This window comes from Octopus bimaculoides, chromosome 6, assembly GCF_001194135.2.
Source record: "Octopus bimaculoides isolate UCB-OBI-ISO-001 chromosome 6, ASM119413v2, whole genome shotgun sequence".
Lineage (NCBI taxonomy): Eukaryota > Metazoa > Mollusca > Cephalopoda > Octopoda > Octopodidae > Octopus > Octopus bimaculoides.
The window spans coordinates 42,354,565-42,372,126 of NC_068986.1; the positions used below are offsets into that span (position 1 = coordinate 42,354,565).

General features: G+C 35.1%; 1 protein-coding gene across 1 annotated transcript in view; it reads left to right on the forward strand.

Annotated features, from left to right (window-relative positions):
• LOC106868882 (b(0,+)-type amino acid transporter 1) overlaps positions 1 to 17,562 on the forward strand; it is a 161,028-nt gene that overhangs the window by 68,626 nt on the left and 74,840 nt on the right. The window contains exons 2-4 of the mRNA XM_052968702.1: positions 3,356 to 3,457; positions 5,534 to 5,797; positions 14,149 to 14,274. Coding sequence (XP_052824662.1) covers positions 3,356 to 3,457; positions 5,534 to 5,797; positions 14,149 to 14,274 — 492 coding nt within the window. The remainder of the gene's footprint in view (positions 1 to 3,355; positions 3,458 to 5,533; positions 5,798 to 14,148; positions 14,275 to 17,562) is intronic.

Genomic DNA, 17,562 nt, shown 5'->3' on the forward strand with positions numbered 1-17,562 from the left:
TGTGTGTGTGTGTGTGTGTGTGTGTGTGTGTGTGTATGTATATAATATCATATAATCTCATATCATAGTGAATAGGCGTGTGACTTCGGGAAATAAATTTCATCTGATCTTCTAACATATAACAGTTACTTCTTGCTGTAACTATAATATAGTCATACAATTAGGAATCAAAATTACCATGGACTAAAATCCCTCGCTGGTAAAAATTTACAATAAGATTTCAAACAAGAGTAGACTGTGTAACTGAAATGTTCATTTTTAGTATAGGCAGAAGGGTACGCACTTATTCAATCATCCTTGGAACGATGATAAACTAAGTTGACATTAGCGGGAATGCAGCTCAGAGCGTAACGAGACGTTACTAAATGTTTTTTTGTTATTTTTTTCTGTCGACTTTCTACCTGTTACAAAAAATTTATTTCTAATATAGACACAAAGATCATTAGTATGGTTGATAGTTATAGTCAGATATAGTGTGCCCCAACTCTTGGAAAGTAATTACATTTTGGACAGCGTAAAAATGAAAAGCAAAATCGGGTTCTGCAGGATTTGTGTCCAGAAAATAAGCGTACGTAATGAAATACTGAAAAGATATTTTGTGTGATGTTGTTTCGATTCTGCCCTTACATCACTATAGTCTGTCCATTGATATTGGTTTCAAATTTTGGCACAAGGTCAACAAATTCGTGTAAGGTGTGTAAGTCGATTACATCGACCCTTGTGTTCAAATGGTACTTAATTTATCGACCTCGAAATGATGAAAGGTAAATTTGACCTCGAAGGATCTTGAACACAGAACGTAAAGCCGGACGAAATGACGCTAAGCACGCGAGCAACTCTGCCGACTCAACATATTCCCCTCTCAAATTCACACACTTTTTGCAGCGGTCCTTCAGTTTTTCTAAGACCAGTGAAATAACTTGGAATGTTATGCCTCCAATCAGGCCTTTCACGATATTCTTAAAGCCAGGAACTTTTCAGCACACCCTCATACCTTAAACAAGTTAGCATCAAGTCTTATCTGTATATACAAATTTGCAGTTGAGGTGCAGTATATCACCTCAAGTATTAATGACAGACTGAGCGGAAATAATATTGAATCTAGGATACAGCTCCGCTTGACTGCCACTATAACATCAAACTGTACAGGGTCAGAATTCAGCTGCGCAATCCGAACCCTCATGCCAGCGTGTAGGGGCTCGAGAAAATTTTCCGTGAAACATTTCAGGACATCCAAACTCTCTGAGCACCTACCACTGGCTCGACTTATTTCCTGTATCGAAGACGAAATTCAATGTTTTTTCCTGTTCCACGCATTTCTCCTGGCGTTGACAGAGACGGAATATCATATCCAAATTAATTTTTTTCACACATACTTGAGATGAGGAACAACCATTCTTGTTTTCTCACTAAATCTATACAATAATCTTCTTGCGAAAATCTTCTTCATTGCAATAAGTCAATAAGTAAAGAAATCTGTCGATAGTTCTTGCATTTATTCCTCATGGCCTTATTGAACACGGGGTCGATGCTAGCATCCTTCTAGTCCTGCAAACCCTCACCAGCCTTACATAATTCCAGATTAAGCTGGTAGAGGCACCAAATTAATTTGTCTCGTTTATTTTCCCATTCTTCTGCTAAGTTCCTCACCAATTCTGGTGCCTTTCTATATGAGAGTGATCTGAATGCAAGAAGCACCTCCTTTAGATTAACGCAGAAAATCATAGCTGATGCCAGTGGCATGAGTAATTTCTATTTTGGACTAAGTGATGTAAAAGAAGTTAAGAAAGAGACTGGTGGTACACACCTTAGGCCAGCTGATGAACTATGAATGTTCCAGATAAAAAAGGGAGATGTTCCAGATAAAATGCTCAATGCATCCAAAAATGTCAGGCAGAAAACACTGGAAATGTGACATGTCTTATTACTGATTAAATTACGAGACAATATGAAATAATCGGTAGCGTATTTATTTCTATGACATTTTAAACATATTTTTTACGAAGGATATGACGACGCAAAAAGAGAAAAATATTTCTGTTAATAGCATTATCTAATTATCAGATAATTCATTGTCTAATTATTTCATTAGTAAATATTTTCGAGTAAAATGTGAAAGCTTGCTTGTTTATTATTTTTTGTTAAATATTGCACCATACATTTATGAAAATTCTATTGTTGCTCACATAAAGTCATTTTTTTTCTGTTTTAATTTGCGACTAATTCATTGAATTAAATTATCAATTATAATGATCATCTCAGATCATTAGTATTTATTAAATACTTTTCCTGTGACTTGTAACAAGACTTGTTTTGTTTTTCTTTTCTTTTATCTTCAGCAGAAATTTATCCTTTTATAAATGATTATTGGTATAAATAGTGAAAATGGCTTCCAGCAGGAAGCAGTCAGAGTAGCCTCTAACATCAATCGAACTGTTTGAAATAGCAATCAATTCTCCCTCAACTCAAACCCCACAAAAGAGGACAGATTAGATAATGTAGTCCTAGACACCCATCAAAAGAAAGGATGACCATGGCTGAGATGCTTTTTGTGTTTAATCGGGATTAGCCTGGAACTACATACCCTTAACAAAACAACAACAACAACAACAAAACAACAACAAAAACAACCATTTATGTATCTGTCTTGAATAAAATAAATTTGAAGTTACTTTTAATCAGCAACTGTTGATTTCAAAAAAGAAATGTTGCTGATGTAACTGTAGATATGAAATGGAGATTATGTGACTTCGAAATACAAAGATTATCAACTTGAGGATATGTTCATTAAATAGCGAAAGATAAAATCGATGTTGCCATTGCACATCACGGATTCTATACGATGATAATGACGACGACGACAGCAACAGCAACAACAACGACTACAACAACGATGACGATGATGATGATGATGATGATGATTCATTGAATATACACAAAAGACGAATGTTGGTTTATTTAAATATGTACTAAGTCCCACAGTGTACGGTGACTATTATACGTTTCTGCATGGAATTAACACTGTATGTGGCACCAATTGGCTTAATCTAGGACTGAACCTATACTGCAAATTTCGCCTGTCGGTAATTTAACTTTTGCACTACAACGCTTGTTTAACAGACGAGAAAATACATCATTAGATTATTAAAGTGTGAAAGGTTTAGTTAAGCTAGCAGGCGGCTAACCTTACTTCGTAGCTATATAAACTGTCGGAGCAATATGGTTTAAAATAATATCAATAAACAACCATCCTGTTTAAACAAATTCGAACAAAATCTCAGACTTTATTAGTTAACGCTTAATGAAATTTGTTATATAACTATTCACTAGCTCTCCACTTTCTATTTCATTGCAGGTTCTGGAATTTTCATTTCACCGAAAGGAGTCCTTTCGAATTCAGGGTCTGTTGCTCTTAGTTTGATTGTGTGGACAGGGTGTGGAGTACTGGCAACATTTGGTAAGAATTTTCAAATGATTTCTTTTTCTTCTTCCAGGATATTATGAGTCGTCAATTTTGCGAGTCCTGTCTTACTTTTACTGGAAGATTTAGAAGTCGTGAAACAACTACGTCACATATTTCTGCTTTCTTTTCAGAAATTAGTGCTATCAGGAAAGAAATGTACTTTTCAAGCAGCAAAAATATAATGCTTTATGGGATTTAGCTATGGTTATTTACATTCTGAGTTCAGATTCTTTCAGTGTTAGAATTTGCTTCTCATCATTCTTGCTTCTATGAAATAAACTCCGAGCCAAGTACTAGGCTCGATACAAAAACAAACACATCCTTCCTTTTTAAAGAAGTTGAAGCTGTAAAGTATCCAAGTCTCAGATGTGTAAACTTGTTTCAAAGATGGATGCATTTGTTCAATTTGTTTTTTTGGATCATCGTCCACTGTAGTGAATACGGTTAACAGATAAGAAAACTGAACTCGAAAATTTATCGTGACTAATTCAATGTTTAGCTAACAGCTACTTTTCTATTCATGCTTCCATGATCAATAATATAAATACCACGAAACAACGAGGGAACTTCTCTGTAGTCTCGTTCAACTGTTTTTAGAAATAACAGCCAAATGTCTCTCAAATCACATATTGTCTTCAAAATCAAAGGGACATATTAGACCATGTAATCCTTAATAACAAAAATGGAAAAAGGACAAAACTATGGTAAAATCCGGAATGTCTTTGCCCATAGGTTTTGTGACCTGGACATCAATGTTTTGAAACTCCCCTATTTTCCATTACATTTCAGACAGATTCAGCTCTGAGTTACTGAAGCAGGAATATCGCTATAGCGAATATTCTGCTCGATACCATTGATTTGCTTGTCAGTTTCTTGATCTTAACCACTTGAACATGTCTCTTAGTGGCTGACAATGTATACATCTCTGATCATGAGCAGGAGTAGCGGAGGAGCATCATAGCCATATGTTGAGAGGGATTCTTTGGGGTTTGAATAAAGGTAACAAGAGCAAAGTTTGAAGGTAATATGAACCATTTATCAAAGTTTCTAGGGATAAGCAAATAAGAAATAACAGTCGATACCCAAGGACAAAGTTCATGTTTCACAGTGTTATCTGCATAACACTGTCCACTACAATATGTCCTATCATATGTGTTTATATACATAATGTCTTATTACAGTTGACATAGAATGTCGTAGGGCTGGATATCCTTAAGTAATTGGATAAGTTTATTTTTCTCTGACTTATTGAAGTGATTTTTGAATACGAAACCTATAAATATTTTTATATCGATCATGGACCGTAGAATACAGGATACTATGATGAAGTTCCGATTCTGCAACTTAGACTGGACTACTGGTCGAAGCCAATTCCATTTGAAGTTAATAGCTTCAGAAAAGAAGGGATGTCATATGATCAAATACCCTCGATTTATGAAATATACTCTCTTTACAAAATTACAAAAACATGAAATATACAGTCCAAGTTACACTAAGCTTTATATTCACATGTCCGTCATCCGAATGCCTATATCAGTTTTCTTTCTGACACCGACTGTGGAATGAATTTTCTGTATACTTCATGGATTAATATACACATCAATAGTGATGTCACACATCACTTGACAGGCCGCTGTCTTAAGTCTGACTTCACCAATTACAAAAGTGTGCGCTGAAGATCGTTATGAGAAATTCCCGATATTAGTAATAATGCCATCATACAGAATTTGCTGCAGACACAGAATATGAATATACATTACACTTCTTCATAATTGGTAATAAGCACTTTGGGGTCTTATACAAGAAAAAATACAGCATCGAAATATTTTGTTTACATTATTTCCATTTATCCATCTATGTATCCTCCCTCTCTCTCTCTTTCCTCTCTCCCCCTCTATCTTCTCCCCTCTATCTCTGAGACATGGATATATATATATATATATATATATATATATATATATATATATATATATATATATATATATATATATATATATGTATGTATTTGTATATGATATGGTATGTAGGTATGCGTGTATCCTTTATTTATTTTTTTTTTTTTTTTTACAGGAGCTTTAAGTTATGCCGAACTTGGAACATGTGTGCCGAAATCTGGAGCAGAACACGCCTACTTCCTATTCGCTTACAGTCCACTGGGCAAGATTTTCGGCCGAATACCATGTTTTCTATTTGACTGGGTTGGTCTATTCATTATCCGACCAACTATGTTTGCTGTAATAAGTTTATCATTGGGAACATACGCTGCAAAACCTTTTTACGAAAATTGCGACCCGCCAGATTCTGTGGTCAAGCTCATCACTATTGCTACGATGTGTAAGTTTACTACTACTACTACTACTACTACTACTACTACTACTACTACTACTACTACTACTATTTGTCTGTGTTATTCAATATGACAATATCCTGCAGACGGTGTTCGATTACACGATCTGTCTGAAAATCATAGTCCCAGAGTGTCGTTACTTTTCCATCCTCCAGCATAACTTTACTTGGTACATGCTCATACCAGTTCTTTGTTACTTCATATTGGTATTTACGGCATGAGAGCCAATGAAGATGCATACACATTTTATCGTGGCGGCGCTTGTAATTTTTTTTTGTGCAAGGCTCTCACATCCACTTAAAGAGTGGGTTACATTTTCCATACTCTTTCCACAGTCTGCATTTCTGGGTGTCAGAAGTTTTATAGATGTTATATACTTCACTAAATTGGTAGCGAGAGCTTGGTCTTGTACAGAAATGATCAGGATTTCGGTGGTACCCTTTAGATCACCTTGCTCAAGCCATGACCACGGTGCTGTAATATCTTTAACGTTCTGTGTATTCCTTTCAAACAGTTCAAAAATTCTCATTTCAAGAAGGTCTTCTTTTCTCTTCTTTTCAGTTCTTTGGTCAAACTCTTCCTTGCCCATCATTTCATCTGCATTTACACCCATATCTTTCGCGGCATATTGCAGCAGGTCATCATCAGTATTTATCAAATACTCGGCAAGCGTTCTCCTTTCACTCCTTATACAATGGTCTATACTAATTATTCCTCTACCACCATTCTTTATTTTCATATACAGTTTGTTCACGTTTGCTTTAGGGTGTAACTCCATGCAGCGTCATCAACTTTCTCATCATTCCATCCAATGTTGATATTTCCTCCTTCGTCCATTTGAGGATGGACGCACTATATCTGACCACCATAACTGCCCAGATATTCATTGCGGTAATCAAATTTTTGGCATTCAAGTTGAATTTCAACACAATCTCCACCCTTTTTTGATACGTCTCGCTGATTTTGACTTTCATTTCTCTGTGAAGAGTGTCATCCAGCTCCAAAATCCCTAAATATCTATACCCACTATCGTCGGGTTTACCCATTGTCTCTCCTGATGGTAACCACAATCCTCTGCAGGCTGCTCTCTTCCCTCTTTTCATATTAAGTACTGAGCAATTCCATACCGATGTCCCTACCACACTTCTGGACTGTTTTGGTTAAGGAATCTATCTGTTTTTCAGATGTCTCAAACAATTTCAGGTCATCTATAAACAGAAGATGGTTCAATGATTGGCCTTTCTTCCCACATCGGTAACCCATCTTAACTTTCCTAAGTATCATTGTCATGGGTATTAGTGCAATTGCAAATAGTAACAGAGGAAACGAGTCACCTTGGAAGATTCCCCTTTTAATATTAGCTTCTCCAAGGAATACATTACTTGAGTACAATTTGGTTTTCCTCTCTTTCATGCTATGCATCAGAAAATTTGCTATGTTTCAGTAAAACCAAGCATCTGCAGGCAATTCAGCGATCCAAGAATGCGGCATCATATCATATGCCTTCTTAAAGCCAATCCAAGCCATAGACATGTTTGTATGATGTTTTCTTGAATGCCACAAAACTGTTTTATCGATGACCTGGTGATCCTTGGTACTCTGAGAATTCTTCCTACATCCTTTTTGTTCTCTTGGTAGTATTTCTTCCTGTGCCATGAAAGTGTATGTCTTTGCCGCACATATTCCAGCAAGTATCTTCCAGACTATGGTTTAGGTATGCTATGGGACGGTAGTTTAACACAATATTCCCCTTTCTTCTATCTTTCAATATAAGTGTTGTCCTTCCAGTCACCATCCACGCGGGGACTGTACCTTTCTGGACATACCTCATTCAATTGGGCTGCTAGTCTTTCATGCACCGCGTGGCATCTCTTCAGCCAAAAGCCATGAATCTCCTCTAGTCCGGAGGCTTTCCAGTTAGGTACTTTACCCACTTGTTCTTTCACGTCACCCGTGCTTATGACTATATTCCTTTGTTTCTTTCCTCCTTGTAATTCTATCTTGATGGTTCCTATCCACATTGCATCCCTTTTATGCACCACATTGTTTCCCCATGATCCGCTCCAGAACTCATTGGCTTGATTTACATCAGGAGCAACATTTTCCCCATTGTCTCTTTCTAACGTTCGGAAGAATTGCTTCGCATTATTTTTGAACAATCTGTTCCCCTCGAGCTGATTATTTCTGTTCACAAATCTTCTGAACTGGCTTTTTGCCATGATCCTCTGTTTTAACTGTTCTATTACTGCATCAAACTCGTTCTTCCGTATTTTATATTTCTTCTCTGATTTTTCTCGGTCGGCCTTTTCCCCATTTTTCCAGTTTTCTCTTAACTATTGCTCAATTTTTCCTAGATCTTGTTTTACCCACATTATGTCCCTTTCAATGCGTCGTTTCCACCATGGTTCTTTTGCTTCACTATTTTTTGTTTTCTTAAGTTGTAATTTCTCCTCAGCAAGTAGTGCAATGGCTCGGAGAAGATTCCTTCTTTGTGTTATGTTTTCCGTCTGCCTGTATGGTATGACAGTATTTATCTTTTGTTTTACTTTATTTATCATACTCCTTTCTACCCTTCTCATATTTATGCAAATTTATTATTATTATCATTATTATTATTATTATTATTATTATTATTATTATTATTATTATTATTATTATTATTATTATTATTATTATTATTATTATTATTATTATTATTATTCAGTTCTATGTTTAAGAGATGAGGAATTATGTACATTATTTACATTATTTACAATTGACGGATATTTGTCTACATCTTATTTGTTGTTAATACAACGTTTCGGCTGATATACCCTCCAGCCTTCATCAGGTGCCTTGAGGAAATTTCGAACCTGGGTTCTCATTCCTAAGGTATTTTTCGATGTTGTTTTTATTATTATCATTATTATTGCTATTTATGCAAACTGCATGTATTAGAAGACCTAACTGCTTGTCATATTTGTTTATCACACTTTCATATAATCTGGTGAAAGATATCTGTCACTTCGTCGTCTCAATCCATTAACATCCATTAATTTTCCTTTTGATCAGAAATATCATAATATTCGATGCGTTAGAATTAATGTAAATTAATGTAAATTCGTATTTGAATTCGTAGTGTCAAAGAAATACCTCTTATTCAGGTTTTATTTCCTAAACATGACAGTGTTCCAATATGATGACGTTCAGCTGGTTGGAACCAGTAAAAGAGTGAACAGATGGATTATGTTTTCTTAGAATAAAACTAGTCACGTTACTATAGACACGTGTGAGTAAAAGCATTTAAGAATCGAAATAAGTGGTGATAGTGATAAGAACATTGAACGTGAAATTTATAATATTGATTTTAAAACCAATGAGAGGTGGAAACAACCTGACAAAACTGAAAATAGTTTCATTAAATATACACAATATATAACAAAAATCTGGCTGTAAAGGATTTTAAAAACATGTAGTGTAGGAATAATATTGTTTATTATTTGAAGGCAGATGAATATTGAAGAAACTATTAGATGAATTTCTATAAATGCCACATTTATTCACTTACAACCGAAAATTGATAATTGTGAGCCCTATATTCTTTAGATTCATAGGATCCTAGATATGGTTTGTTATTGGCATGTTCTAGGAGAAGGAGCTGCACCCATCATCTTCGCAAGAAACCTGTTACCGGATAGGGTGATACTGTAGATGTCCTTATCGCATATTTAAAGGTTAACGGTTGCAGAAAAGCATGGATATGGAAGGGATTCCTGCAGGATAAAGTTCAGAGGATGAAGGATTGGTGTGCTGGAAAATGTGGGACCTCATGGATAGAAAATACGCGTAACAAGAGGAGTATTGTAGAGTGAATTTGATATTAGAGTCTCTATGTGGTGGTGACACAAATGCAGCCAGCTCTAGGGAGTAGCGGTCATAGCATTAACAGTAGTAAGAATAGCGAGAGAAATGACAGTATATGAGGTGAGATTCTTGTGTATGGAACGATATGAAGAGAGCTCAAGAGGATAGTAAAGCGAAAACTATCCAATTATAAACTTCTGTTAGGTAGAGGCTGAAAAGTGGTTTTAGTATTCATTTAAGATTACTTCTCTTACATTGTTAATGACATTAGAAAGCATAACCACCACAATATTAGCTGCTATAAGGAGTATAGAAATTTGACGGTTCCAACAAAGATCTTCCAACAAAGAGGTCAAGCCGTAGCCTGCAGAAAGGAATGAGGAAGCAAACGAACTGAATAAGAAGTGAGGATACGATGTGAAGAAAGAATGCTGAGAGAAATGTAGTCGGTTCGTGAGTCTGGCAGAAAGATGGAATAAATTAAGTGTAGTTGATGTAAAAGGTGGTAGGAGGGACGTAGAATGGCCAGACTTGTAGTGTGGTATGAGATAACCAGTGTATCGCACATAAACATATGGAATGTACGAAGGAGCGCTGAAAGTTCTTGGCTTTGAGTAAATGAAAATATTGGGGGATCAATTATTTATGATTTTATTCAACATATTCCTCTTTCAGACTCACGCACTTATTGCAGCAGTCATTCAGTTTTTTCCTAAGCCCTGTAAAAGAACTCTGAATGCTGCAAATCAGGCCTTCCGGGATACCTTAAAACCCAGAAAATGTTCAGCAGCTCTACATATGTTATCAAGAAACAAAACAGACAAGCTTGTGAGGTGAAAGGTGTGGCGTGTCAGGACGGTTGTCATAATTACAGGAATTAAGATGATTATTCATAGCATTTAGGGTCGAGATTCCTGATAGGAAGATGAGCCTTAGTTTACTGAGTTTCTGGTTCACCTTTGGACCATAATGTTGGCGAGGCTGTAGGAGGGACCAGAACAATTGATGGAGTGATCCATAGGTTTCAGAATATGTGAGATGCTATTGCAGACATCCAATATGTTTACAGTACGTTTCTGAAAACGGTCACTTAAAGGGTAACAAACGGCTATTGCCTAAAAAATTATCTTAACCAGAGAAAGGATGGTTTATTAAATGTATCAGAGAGTTTAGTTTCTTTCAGATATTTTCTAAATTTACATCTAGTCAACAATGCCTTTTATCCTTCCGAGGTCGATTCAGTTGATTATGTCCCTCACTTATGAAGTATAGCTTTGTGCTTGCATGAGAATTCATTATTATAGGCTGATAATTTGAAACCTTGAACCAGTTTAAGATATAATTAAATGCAGAGACAAGTGCATTGTAATCTTATAATATTACAATGCACTTATTGCTGTGTTTATTAATTGTAGACTATCATATTAGATACGTTATAATATTTAGTCGTGTTTATGTTCACGTTTAATCCTATTAGAACTGGTTTTATTTCCGGAGTTCTATAAATGCTTAATGGATTAAACCGCTATACTTTTTCTACTATACTCCTCTATGATAAATGTGTGGCTCTGTTCCCATGTAAGAAGATATTTTTTGTAACCTGCTACGTGATTTGCGAATATTAAAACATACATCCATCCATTACTTTTCTCCAAAGAAACAATTTCAATTTTTGCATCGATATTTATGGCAAAGGTTATTTTTTTCAGTAAACATTAAGTTTGTGGCGATCAGGTCTATGACCAGGTTTTAGATTGTTGTAATTTTATTCAATTGTATAAGTAATATAGTTGGTATACGTGCAATGAAATTGTTGATTTCTGTATAGTAAATAACGTTTAGTTTTTGTTTGTCTGTTTTTCGCAAAACAAGAAACAATAGGGTCGGAGATCAGTTCTGAAAGCGATAGCATTAAACTCTATAACGAGGACATCAAAACAACAGTCAAGATGACTTTAGAGAAATAGGGCAATGCGTATGTATGCAGAAAATATTTTGGCCTGCCACCTGCTTCGTAGCAAGGTTTTGAAGAAAGCATCTTGTTTTATTCATCATCCTTTAAATTTTATGAAGGTCTTGTAGACTTTTATAGTCCCAGATATCGTAATCATTTGTAATGTACGAATTAAGAATCTGCGTTCTCTTCCCAAGAGCCCAAGTTCAGCCATACTTTGCTCTAAACGGGTTTGTATATATCCTGTTGCTCCAATAGTAACAGGTATGAAGTTGAAAGAGTATCTTGAGTAATGGATTTGAAAATCCCTTATCAATGTTCCATCGATGTACTCTTTCTCTTGTATTTTTTTAACTACATTGGTGTCCTGAGGGTAGCTGATTTCCGCAATAGAACATCTTTTTCTTGTGGGTTTAACAATATCTGGCCGGTGGTGCTTTAATTTGGAGGCTGTTCTAATTTTTAAGTTCCACCATTATTTTTTTGACCCATCGGTCTCAATATACACCGGGCTGTGTGTTGTGTTCTTGAGCAAGACACTTTATTTTACGTTGCTCTAGTTCACTCAGCTCTAAATGAGTTGCAACTTTACTGGTGCCGAACTGTATCAGCCTTTGCCTTTCCCCTGGATAACATCGGTGGCGTGGAGAGGGGAGGCTGGCATGTATGTATAAACAACCTTCCTCGGATTTGTTCCTCAGAGGGAACTTTCTAGCTGCAACCCCATGGTCATTCACTCATTCACGACCAAAGGAGATCTTTAACCTTTATCCCTTTCCAGACTATTCAGGCCACCGTATCATGCCTCATGGGAAGATAATATCTTGAAAACATTCTCTCGCAGTTGCCAATAATGTGATTGACGACTTTAGTCTTGGTTTTCCATAGCCTACATTTGTTGCATGTCAATGTTTTCTGCTTTTTTATGCTGTAGGTACTTGGTGGTGGGTGATCTCTTCTTGAATTGCCTGGACGTATCGTTCGAAATGGGATGCCATAAACTTGTCGGTATTCCAAACTGAGCTTTTGATATGATCAATTCCTACTATGGTTTGTGTTATTCGTGCAAGTACCTATGTACTATCTATTCAGTGAACTGACTTATTTTTGTATTTTGTTCTGATAAATTCGATTCTACCAATGCTCTCCTTAGGGAGAGATTTGTATCAGCTCTTATTTCATACCTCTCTTCAAGTTCATTGGCTACTGTAATTATGTTATTGATTTAATGGTCACAAATTTGAGCAAGATAGTCACTGGGCTTTTTTCACTACTGTAGATATGGTTTCGGTGTCACAATCCGTGCTTCATATGACATCAATAGATTTGAGACTACCATCTTTGCGTAGGAAGTATAGCCTGTCTACATCTTCATTGACGTTGAAGTTTCATGTTACACTGAGCAGCTTGCGAGTTTGAACATCTTTCTTATTGAGTTCTTGTAATGACCATTTCGGAAGGCCAAACGTAGGCGTGGGGAAAGGCAGGCACTGCAAAGGTGTTGTGAGCAACATGCTTGTTGTAAGCTGAGAGTTCTGATGACCACATTCTCTTTACTCTTTTGAGGTATTCGTTCCTGGCCTTCTACTTATTTATGTGTCCATCATATCTGCATTCTCAACCTGTCCAAGACCTATAATTATCACCTGACAGTAGAGGTTGTTACACCAAGCCATTAGTTTTTAGGTTATTAGAGGAGGTTACATTTCCACGCCTTATTGCCAAAAGTACACATTTGAACGTACCATATTTCAATCTAGCGTCTGGAGTAAAATAGGATCATTAGGTCTAATTGATTTTTTTTCATGTGGTTGATATTTGACCCATTCAATTCCAGTTTGTCGAGAAAGAAAAGATAGGAGATACTACTTTTGGATCCATCTCTATAGCCACTATGCTTTGTGAGCCAGTATGATTGTGGGTTTAATAAGAGGGGTAAAAGCAACACTGACAGGCTATCACCTTGAAAGATACCTTCTAGATAGTGAATGCTATCAGATTCAGTTTGCTCTTTATCACTCCTAAAGAGCAAAGCGGTGTACCAAGTCTTGGTCAGGCGTTCAGTATCACTCACTAGTGGTTGTAGGACTATGTCCAACTGTAAAACCTTGATGATCCACCCATGTGGTATACTATTAAAACCCTTCTGGTAGTCAAACTGCGCTACAGTTAAGTCCCTGCGATCTTTTACTGCTTTTTTTTTATCCTGAATCATTTTATTATGAGCTTCTGTATAGAGCCCTGCACTTCCTACTTTCCTCCAGCTGGCTCAGGTGATATAATGCATGTATTATGTATGTACGTATGTCCGGTCCTGTACCATCGCAAAATATATGCTGTGAATATGAATACAGTCTTTGTGTACCAAAGGTTCAATCTTAATCTCTCTAGTATTTTGCTTTTACTCATTACCACGAGTACATAAGTTTGTAAATTATCTAAATGATCTTTAAATTGAGAGAAAATATATTTCCCACAATTTAAGCTGTGAATGTTATTGATTGAACAACTGTATGTTAATTTTCTTTTCCATATTTCTAGTACTTATTGCATTTATAAATGCATGGAGTGTTCGAGTAGCGACAACAGTTCAAAACGTTTTAACAATTGCGAAGTTATTAGCTATTGCTATCATCAGCGGTGGTGGGATCTACAAACTTGCAGCAGGTAAGATAGATATTTTAAAATATTTTTTTACTTGTATTCTATCTATTATCGCTCTTTTAAGGGAATCTTCCTTCTTTAGGTCGCTAGATTTTGATAGAGGTATGCAAATATCCTCGTGGTATACAGCATGTCTTATGTATTTGAAATTGAAATTTTCAGCATTAGCCAGATTTTCGTTTAAATGAGAGAACATTAAATTTTGTGTAATTTAAAGATAGAGGCAGTTCCTTCTTGTCTTAAATAAATGCTTCGTAAAAACACATGGAAAGCATGAAATAGCAACTTTTGGAGTTCTGGTGCCCTATAGATATACTTACTCGTGTTTACTTCATTTTTATCGAAATCCTTGAAGCCTTAGCCAATTCAGCTCTTGTGGACGTATTTCATTTAGAGTCAGTGGGGAAGCCTTGGTAATTGAGTTTAGCGGAAGGCTAAAATGTTAAAATCTATCAAAGCTAAATAGAAGCAAAGCCTATATATATATATATATATATATATATATATATATATATATATATATATATATATATATATATAAACACCGACACAACTTTGATACAAATCCAAGTGTTAGACTTATATATCCCTCTAAATCTGATCTTGGCAAAATTAGTAAATTCCTATTAGATAAATATATACTGAAACATAGAAACATAATAAAGCTAAATCTTTGGTCCAGTTCATATGAAGTGATTACACAAAGACAACATAAAGATGAAACTAAATTTATCCAGATAGATATTTCAAATTACTATGATTCTATAAACTCAATACTACTTAATATGGCGCCGATGTTTGCAGAGGAAAATTTGGAAATAACTCGTGATGAAATAGATGTTATTTTGGCGGTTAGAAAATCTATCATTAAATTTGAGAATAAATATTGGATTAGAAAGGATAGACCGGATATGTTTGACATAATATAAGTATGGGTTCTACGGATTCGGCACAGGTTACTGATTTCGTGGGAATTTATATATATATTTTTTCTCTAAATAAGAAATTCCCTGAAATAGCAGGAGGTTTTTATAGAGATGATGCATTTTTTAATTGTAAACACATCCAGTAGAATGCTAGAAAAAATATAGAAACAAATTTTTTAGATTCTTTAAAAATATAGGGCTATCTATAACGATAGAAGATGAACATGACTTAATTTCCTAAATGTTACATTGGAGATTGAAAACAGAATCTATAAACCCTTTCATACACCTATTGAAAGCTTGAGATATATAAATATTGGCAGTAATCATTCCAAATCAGTAATAGACTTATTAATAAAGAACATTTAGTCTAGAATAACTAAATTATCTGCTAATGAGAATATTTTCAAAGTTAATGAAGACTATTATAACTTAGCACTTAGGAAAGCGGGACATAAGGATAAAATTATGTTTAATAAGTCAAATAATGAATCTGATTTAAACAGTAATTTTAATGATGCAGATCTAATATCTAGTACTATAAACAAATCTGCTTATAAGAAAGGTAGGAATGGAGATTTAAACGGCCAAATCGAAGAATATCAGGTTAAGACCCTTAAAAACTACACCGGTTTTATTGTAGAGTTGTAATTGCAACGGTTACTAATCGGTGCAATTGAAACATATTTTGGTCTATGTAAAGCGGTATAAATCTTTAAATCTTTAAATTGGTTCAGCTTCAAAGCTGCGGTCATGATGGGGCACCACTGTTATGTAAATTAAAGAATTAAAGGTAATGCTATGCAGCTTATTAGTATATATGATGATGATGATGATGATGATGATGATGATGATGATGATGATGATGATGATGATGATGATGATGATGATGATGATGATAATAATAATAATAATAATAATAATAATAATAATAAAATGTAACAACAAGAGAATGAGACCTCGATTATAGAGAAATAGAGGATTATTTATATATGTTGTAATTAGAATTATAGTACTCGGAGTCTCGAATGCCGGAGCGAAGATCTACGATACGTTCTCGTCGGCTATCAATGACAAAAGACGCTACGAAAAATAGTTAAATATAAGGGAAGTAACTCTAATAGGTGGAAAAAGAAAAAAAGAAAAAAGAAAAATATAATAATATATATATACATAAATATATACCCATATATAAATATATATATATATATATATATATATATATATATATATATACATATATATATATACAAATATATATAAATATACACCTATATACAACCATATTCTCACAATACATAAACATAACGTCTACATCCGTACACACTCACACAAACATGTATACGTACATACACACACACACACACACACAAACAAGCATATATGTATGTACGTACTCAGACATAGACTATCCATACACACGCGCACATGTATATATATGTATATGTATATATGTACGCAACCTCATCCTCATATACACATAGGTGCTTACATGCATACACGTAACATAATACCTATACATTGACACCTTTATACGTATAAATATACGTATATATATATATATATACACATACATTCTTACTCCCGCATACATACACACAGATACGCACACACGCACACACATACACATACCACACACACACACACACACACATATATATATACACTCCCATCACACACCTACACCCGCACATATACAAATATATGCATACCCATATAAGTGAAGGAAGTGTGTGCATGAAAATCGTACATATGGCTGAAAATTGCACACATGTATGTATATGAGTTACACTCATATACATACATATAAAAATAGACATATATACACACATATACATGTACACACACGTGCACACTCGCACAATTAAAAAGGAAAAAAGAAAAAAATGAAAATATATATATAAAAAATTAAAAACTAATGGAGGTTAAAACATGGGATAATTTGTGCAGGAACATAGTAGAAATGTGGATTCTAGCCGTGATCTTCGGGGCCCTAAATCGTAACAGGTATTTTGTGACATGTGGACATGCTCCAAAGAGTTCAGTTTTTGAATTTAGATATATATCTATGTATGTGTGTATGTGTGTATTTGTGTATTTGTGTATTTGTGTATTTGTGTGGGGGTTAGTGTGTGTGTGTGTATGTATTTGTGTGTCTGTGTTGTTGCCCAGCCATCGCTTGATGGCCGATGTTGATGTGTTTACGTCCCCGTAGCATAGGGATTCGGCAAAAGGGAACAACAGAATAAGTACTAGGCTTACAAAGAATAAATCTTGGAGTCAATTTGTACGACTAAAGGTAGTACTCCAGCATGGCCGCAGTCAAATCACTGAAACAAATAAAAATAAGAGAAATAAGGAATAT